We start from the raw sequence: 7585 nt of genomic DNA, 5'->3' as shown, positions 1-7585 counted from the left end.
ACCCCAATACCTCCCCACACCCCCATCAGCCCCAATGCCCCACGAGGTCCGATCCCAGACCCCCACACCCTCACTATGTGATGAAACCGATCAAAGGAGCCCAAAAAGACTGATATGATGTGGCGGCAGAGGCTGTTTCAAGACTATAATGATCTAACAGAAGGTTGTTGAAGAAGAAGAAGTTGGACAGATGTTGAGCTAAAACTTGATGTTGGAGCAGCTGAAAGTCATCTGAAGTATTGTGAAAGCTAACAGATCATGTAGAGTTTTTCCAGAAAGGTTACAACTCTGACATTTCTCTGAAGADGATCTGATTTTAAAACTGACATTTAAATGGTCAAATGCATGAATCAGATTAGGATCAAATATATTTGAATAGTTTGATGATGGATTAATTATCAAATCATTGGAATGTGATCTGTAACCAACTAATATGTGTTATAAATTGTACATAATTAATTTACCAAATTTAATTTAATTTATTCTGTTGGATTTGTTTAGTAGAACTGGTGATTTTCTGATTTTTACTAAAGGTTTTTGTAAATTAATTCAATCACACAATGTAATGAATTACTCTCTTGCTCTGTTTTAATCCAAGTCATGTCATGTTTTTCCACCTCCAGTCAATTAACCTGCTTAATTTTTCACCCCTCCTGCCACAGAACTCCTCATCAGTCTCATGCCATTCACCTGTACCACTCTGTATTTAAGCTCTCCTCCACCACTGCTCCAGTGCCAGATTTATGAACAGTTTAACCTAGTAGTTGTCCAGCATTCCCGTCTTGTCTTGCCTGCCTCATCATGACCTTGTTTCTGATCTCTGGTTCCACGTCTCCTGCCTTGCCCCTGAATGATACTGTATCGGACTCTGATTTCCTGGTTTTGACCCTCGCTCTTGACTCTGGACCTCTGCCTTCTGCCTCTCTCCCTGTCAGACCGGTTCTGCCTTCGGATCCCTGGACTTCGACCTCTGCCTGTGTACCCCGACCATGAGTTATGTCTGCTTCCCTTAACCTGGTTCATAATTCTGATCTCATGACCCAAGCCTGCCTCACGGAAAACCCTCAAGCTCACGGATTACGCCGTAGTCCGAGACCCAGAAGTGCCAATTATGTTATGGATACCGATATAGACTCTCAAAGTCTTTCAAGAGTTCTGTTCAAACCTCAGACTAAGAAGGTTAGAGACTTTATATGTATCGAAATTTGTTTACCTGTATCAACTGGCCACTAACCTGATCATCTGTTGTATAGATCTCCGGATTCCAGTGACGTGCCATTCCTGGTCCAGCTACTCATATTTAAATAAAATCCTTAAATCTTCTTTGGTGTTCGGTGGATCAGTGAAACTCGCAAACTCAGTCATTACACACAAGATCTTTGAAGGAATACATATGGTTTGTGGGTTTGTAAGTAAAACTTTTAAAGACAGGTTTTGTGTGATGTGTCAGAGCTCAGAGTGTTTGTTCAGGACAACTTTCAGCTACAACCACAACAAAATCTCATTGTAGACTGGAGTTTGCTAACATAAATTAACTGTGGTGGTCATCTTATAAGGTCAACTCCATCAGATAGATGCAGATGCAGCTTCATCCATGTGAATGATTGGTTCAATGGTTCATAAGATATTTTGCTGACACACCTATAAAAGCAAAATGAATATTGATGCAGTTCAAGGAAGTAGGCAATATAACATATATAAACTACCATGTAGTTACATTATGGCCATGTTCATTTGTTTGAACTAGTTTTTCTCAGAATGACTGAAGACCAGAAGATGGAGGGTTGGGTGGAAGAAACATCTCCAGGACCCAGCTGTCTGTCCATGAAGAGTGATCGGTCTGGAACTTTACCTCCAGACTTCAGGCCTGAACCTGGACCCTCAGAGACAAAGTAAGAAAACTTTCTGATTTAATCTGAGTTTTATTTTCTTTGATGATCTGATCAACACTTCCTGTTCTTCCAGTTCTTCATCAGTAAATRTCTTCAGAGGGAGGAAGAGGAGTGGTGTTTGTGAGGAGGAGCAGCTTTCCTACTGTTCTTTGTGTCAAGACGTCCTGAAGGATCCAGTCTCTACCAGCTGTGGACACTGGTTCTGCAGACHCTGCATCACCTCATACTGGGAACAGTCTGTTTCATCAGGACCCTCCTCCTGTCCCCAGTGTGGAGAAAGACCCAGAATCAGAAGTGGACTGCAGACAGGCAGTCAGAGCAGYTGTGTCCAAGGTAAGACATTTCTGTCCACCTGTTGTTTTAATACAGACACATTGTTGAAGAGTTCAGATCATTAGAAACATCCTTCAGATTGAAGCTHCAATCAAAATGTTGGAGTTTCTGCTGCAGCATTCACATCTGCTCTGTGTCCCATTTTTCCTCAGATGTTGGTCTGCAGGAGGTTTTAGATGAACATCAGATCAGTCTGAGGAGGAGATGTGAACGTGTGACTGAAGGAAGTGATGAAACAGGAAGTAGAACCCTCCTCAACAGGATCTACACTGAGCTCTACATCACGGAGGGACAGAGTGAAGAGGTTAATACCCAACATGAGGTCAGGCAGCTGGAGACCACTTCCAAGACCCAGATCCTCCATGAGACTCCAATCAGGTGTCAGGACATCTTTAAAGCCTTACCTGACCCACTTGGAGCCATCAGAGTGGTTCTGACCAACGGCGTGGCTGGAGTTGGAAAAACCTTCTCGGTGCTGAAGTTCACTCTGGACTGGGCYGAGGGCTTGGAGAACCAAGATGTCAGTGTGGTGGTTCTGCTTTCGTTCAGGGAGCTGAACCTGATCAGAGATGAGCARTACAGTCTTCTCAGGCTGCTCCATGTTTTCCATCCAACACTCCAGAAGCTCCCAGCAGAGAAGCTGGCTGTCTGTAAACTTCTCTTCATCTTTGATGGCCTGGATGAAAGCAGACTTCAGCTGGATTTCATCAAAAGTCCACAGGTTTCTGACGTCACACAGGAGGCATCGCTCAACGTGCTGCTGACAAACCTCATCAAGGGGAACCTGCTTCCCACGGCTCTGGTCTGGATCACTTCCAGACCTGCAGCGGCCAATCAGATCCCTCCTTCATRTGTGGACAGGCTAACAGAAGTACGAGGCTTCACTGACGCTCAGAAGGAGGAGTACTTCAGGAGGAGGTTCAGTCATGAAGATCTGTSCAGCAGAATCATCTCCCACATCAAGACCTCCAGGAGCCTCCACATCATGTGTGCAGTCCCAGTCTTCTGCTGGATCACTGCTACAGTTCTGGACCACATGTTGACCACAGAGCAGAGAGGAGAGCTGCCCAAGACCATGACTGACATGTACTCACACTTCCTGCTGGTCCAGACCACCAGGAAGAAGAACAAGTACCACGAAGGACCTGAGACCAGTCCACAGGAGCTGACAGAGGCTGACAGGGAAGTTCTTCTGAAGCTGGGGAGGCTGGCCTTTCTGGAGGAACATCTGGAGGAAGGAAACATCATGTTCTACCAAGAAGACCTGGAGCAGTGTGGTCTTGATGTCACAGAGGCCTCGGTGTACTCAGGAGTTTGTACAGAGATCTTCAAAAGAGAGTGTGTGATCTTNGGAGCAGTGTGGTCTTGATGTCACAGAGGCCTCGGTGTACTCAGGAGTTTGTACAGAGATCTTCAAAAGAGAGTGTGTGATCTTCCAGAAACCAGTCTACTGCTTTGTTCATCTGAGTGTTCAGGAGTTTCTGGCTGCAGTCTACATGTTCCACTGTTTCACCAACAGGAACATGGAGGAGATTAAAAAGTTTCTGGGAGAGGAGTACAGTTACTCATCTCTGGATTATTTTCTGTACAGAATCATGGAGAAATCTCTCCAAAGTGAAAATGGCCACCTGGACCTGTTTGTTCGCTTCCTTCATGGCCTCTCTGTGGAGTCCAACCAGAGACTCTTAGCAGGTCTGCTGGGTCAGACAGAGATCAGTCCAGAAACCATCCAGAGAGTCATCAACAGCCTGAAGGAGATGAACAGAGTTAAAGTGTCTCCAGACAGAAGCATCAACATCTTCCAGTGTCTGATGGAGATGAAGGACCTCTCAGTTTATCAGGAGATCCAAGAGTTCATGAAGTCAGAGAACAGATCAGAGAAGAAACTTTCATTGATCCAGTGTTCAGCTCTGGCCTACATGCTGCAGATGTCAGAGGAGGTTCTGGATGAGTTGGACCTGGAGAAGTACAACACTTCAAATGAGGGTCGAAGGAGACTGATTCCAGCTGTGAGGAACTGCAGAAACTTTGTGTGAGTCCAGATGTTTCATTCCATCATCAGTCAGTGGAGATCAGCTGTTTGAATTATTAGTATTTATTAGAACCATGAGGGGGTTCTGTTTGGATCAAGTTAGAGACACTTTTTAATCTTAATCATATGATACATTTTCATAGAAATGACTGAAGAAGTTTCCAGGTCAAAGGTCAACTTAGAAATGTTGTCTTCCTCAAGATGTTCATGTGGACAGATGTGGATCTGGTCTACAAACATCTGCTCAGTTTCATCAGAAACATCAAACTGTTTAAATTATGTGAATGAAAAGATTCAGATGAATCTAAAAGTTGGAGTGAAACAGTCAACACTCTGCTGTGGTCTTTCTGGATAAAACTTTAGTTCAACTTGATTTATTTAGTTCCTTTTGAAGAAGACAACATAAATCTATCCCTGGTCTCTGAAGTCTGTCCACACAGAGCTCAGAGTCTGACAGAACCACATGAAGTCCTCCTGGGTCTCAGCTCCCTGAACAAAACTTCTTAAGTCCTCTACATACTCCTTCCGAAGCCAAATAGTCTACTTAGAGTCAGGTGGTTGTTCAGCATTCATTTTGGGGCGGCTGTGGGAGAGTGGTTAGGGGAGTCGTCCTGGAACCAGAAGGTCGCCGGTTCGATCCCCGTCCAGTCGACTCAGTTGTTGTATCCTTGGGCAAGACACTTACCCGACTTGCCTACTGATGGTGGTCAGAGGGTCCCGGTGGCGCCTGTGTATGGCAGCCTCACCTCTGTCAGTGCGCCCCAGGGCAGCTGTGGCTACACTTATAGTTTGCCATCATCAGTGTGTGAATGTGTGTGTACATGGGTGAATGTCTGTAGTGTGAAACGCTTTAAGTGTCCTGGATGGATAGAAAGGCACTTTATAAGTACAGTCCATTTACCATTTTCATACACACCTTTTCCAAGCTCCTAGGAAACCCCTCCCACTGCAACATACATCACAGCAAAGGATTTTTTTTTACCTTTGGAATCTACAATGCAGAAAAAAAAAATCTGTGACCCGTCACCCAATGTTGTCTACAAATCTGTCCCAGTTAAAGTTCTGCAGTTTTTTTTATAAGCCAGATCTCTGTGCTATTTTGCTAGCTATATCTAATCTCACATTCATCTCAAAAATTCTTGAGAAAATAGTTGCAAATCAACTACGTGAATATCTGGATAGAAATAATCTTTGTGAGGAGTTTCAGTCAGGAAGAAAAGAAGTAAGTCCTCTGGATGGGTTCTTCTTTAGTGAAATGTTTTGTCTCTGTTGAAGAAGTCTCTTGGACGAGAGACGAAACGTTTCCAGACGAAGGTGCACCTGGACCAGTTCTTCTGTGTTTACCTGTGTCTCTTTCCTGTCCCCCAACCCAACCGGATGAGGCAGATGGCTGCCTCTCCTGAGCCTGGTTCTGCTGCAGGTTTCTTCCTGATTAGCAGGGAGTTTTTCCTCTCCACCATTTGCTCAGGATCGGAGACTGTGATGAAGTGATTCAATGCAGCCTGCTGGCTTCTTCTTTAGATTGTTCTTTTTATGCACAGTGCCCTGAGACAATGTATGTTGTGACTTGGCGCTATATAAATAAACTGAATTGAACTGAATTGCACACATCTGTTTTATCTTCATTCATGAGTTTTTCACCATTTAACTATCTTGATAAATTGCTGCTTCCTGGTACAAGAGTTGGCTTCTGGAAGTGAGTGGTTATTTATTTATTTATTTATTTATTTATTTATTTATTTATTTATTTATTTTTGAAGCATTTGAAGAAAATTACAGTGTCTGAGCACTTTCAGCACAAACACTCCCACGAACTTCTGACCAATCACACAATTAGTCCTTATGTGTACGAGGTAAAAAGTTCTGCTGGCGGATTTTGACAAAGGGGGCGGCCGTGTCAATGCTGAGAACACAATGATGTAATTTTTGTCATAAAACTGTGACAATCTGTGCTGACATAGGCAGTGTGGAGGAAGTGTGAAGTAGGCTTTAATTGCAGTCCTGGTGGATTTCTGACCATTACTTGCCCCTACTGTTTAATCTGAATCTATTCTGACAGTAGTTCCACTCATTTCTGTTTTCATTTTCTCTTCCAAACATGTTCAGACTGTCTGCAGTCAGGTTGGATGAAGTCCTTGTGAGGATCCAGAGTCTGACCTGCAGCAGACAGCAGTCGGAACTCAGGGAGAGAAACAGGAAGTTATGCTAACAGGCTAACTGAACTAGCAGCTGCTACAACATGAAGAACAGATTTCTGTTAGCTTCAACATCTCAAAGCTCCTGAACAAATGATGACATCACTGTTTATCAGAGAGATCAGCTGATTTTATTATAACTGACTATTTTTCTGTCATCACAGAGCCGTTTTTGTTGAACTCTCAGAGACTCACTGGGAAGTTGTGGCCTCAGCTTTGAAGTCCAACCCCACCCACCTGACACAACTGGACCTGAGTGAGAACCACCTGTCTGACGCTGGAGTGAAGCTTCTGTGTTCTGGACTGGAGAGTCCAAACTGTAGACTGGAGGTTCTGAGGTCAGTTYACTGCAGCTGTTGGAGGTTTTCTATGTTTGTCCAACTAAAATCATTCATTGATCCTTCACAACTGATTAATTTAGAAATGTTTCCTTCATTTCGAAAGTTCAACTTGAACACGTCTGTTTTGAATTTTCTCTTTCCAAACATCTAAAAACCTTTTTAGAACCAAAACATGTTTGCTGCTTGTTTTGAAGGCTGCAGCAGCTCAAAATACACAATTTATTGAGGTTTTTATTTAAATCTTGATGATTCAAATAAAATTATACATCACAAGTTTAACGTTTGAAGGTAAATGTAACTCAAACACATCAGGTGTTTTTGCATAAATTGTGGTAGAAATGTACAAATGTTTATGTATGTTTTTAACTTGGAACCTGATGCTTATTTTAACCTGCATCCTGTTGACTTCAGCTCATTTTTTATTCGTTATTCAGATTGAAGAACTGCAGATTGTCAGAGATCAGCTGCTCTTCTCTGGTCTCAGCTCTGAAGTCCAACCCCTYCCATCTGACTGAACTGGACCTGAGGAACAATAACCTTCAGGCTCCAGATGTTCAGCAGCTGATGGATCTTGTGGAGAGTCCAGACTACAAACTTCAGACTCTGAGGTCAGTAGATGGTCTGAGTGAGTCCAGACTAGAGCTGGACTGGATGAGCTCAAAATGAAATCAGAATATTTCTGAAAGTTTGCATTAATAATCTTTATTTAGTGACTTCGTGACTTTTCTTAGTTGCAGCTGAAGTTGTGCAGCTTCACCATGTATTTGACTGTTTGACTGCAGTTGTTCTGGA

General features: G+C 43.2%; 1 protein-coding gene across 1 annotated transcript in view; it reads left to right on the top strand.

Moving 5' to 3' along the window:
* Positions 1 to 1868: 1868 nt before the first annotated feature.
* The window catches only part of LOC106530413 (protein NLRC3), a gene marked incomplete at its 5' end in the record, with an annotated part of 11153 nt that continues 5436 nt past the window's right edge, over positions 1869 to 7585 (top strand). The window contains 6 exon segments of the mRNA XM_014026021.1: positions 1869 to 1892; positions 1966 to 2225; positions 2378 to 3502; positions 3588 to 4257; positions 6617 to 6790; positions 7228 to 7401. Of these exon segments, the coding sequence (XP_013881475.1) occupies positions 1869 to 1892; positions 1966 to 2225; positions 2378 to 3502; positions 3588 to 4257; positions 6617 to 6790; positions 7228 to 7401 (2427 nt within the window).

This window comes from Austrofundulus limnaeus, unplaced genomic scaffold (genome assembly GCF_001266775.1).
Source record: "Austrofundulus limnaeus strain Quisiro unplaced genomic scaffold, Austrofundulus_limnaeus-1.0 Scaffold518, whole genome shotgun sequence".
NCBI classification, from domain to species: Eukaryota; Metazoa; Chordata; class Actinopteri; order Cyprinodontiformes; family Rivulidae; genus Austrofundulus; species Austrofundulus limnaeus.
Note: the sequence above shows the minus strand (reverse complement) of the source record. Positions and strands in the feature narration are given on the sequence as shown.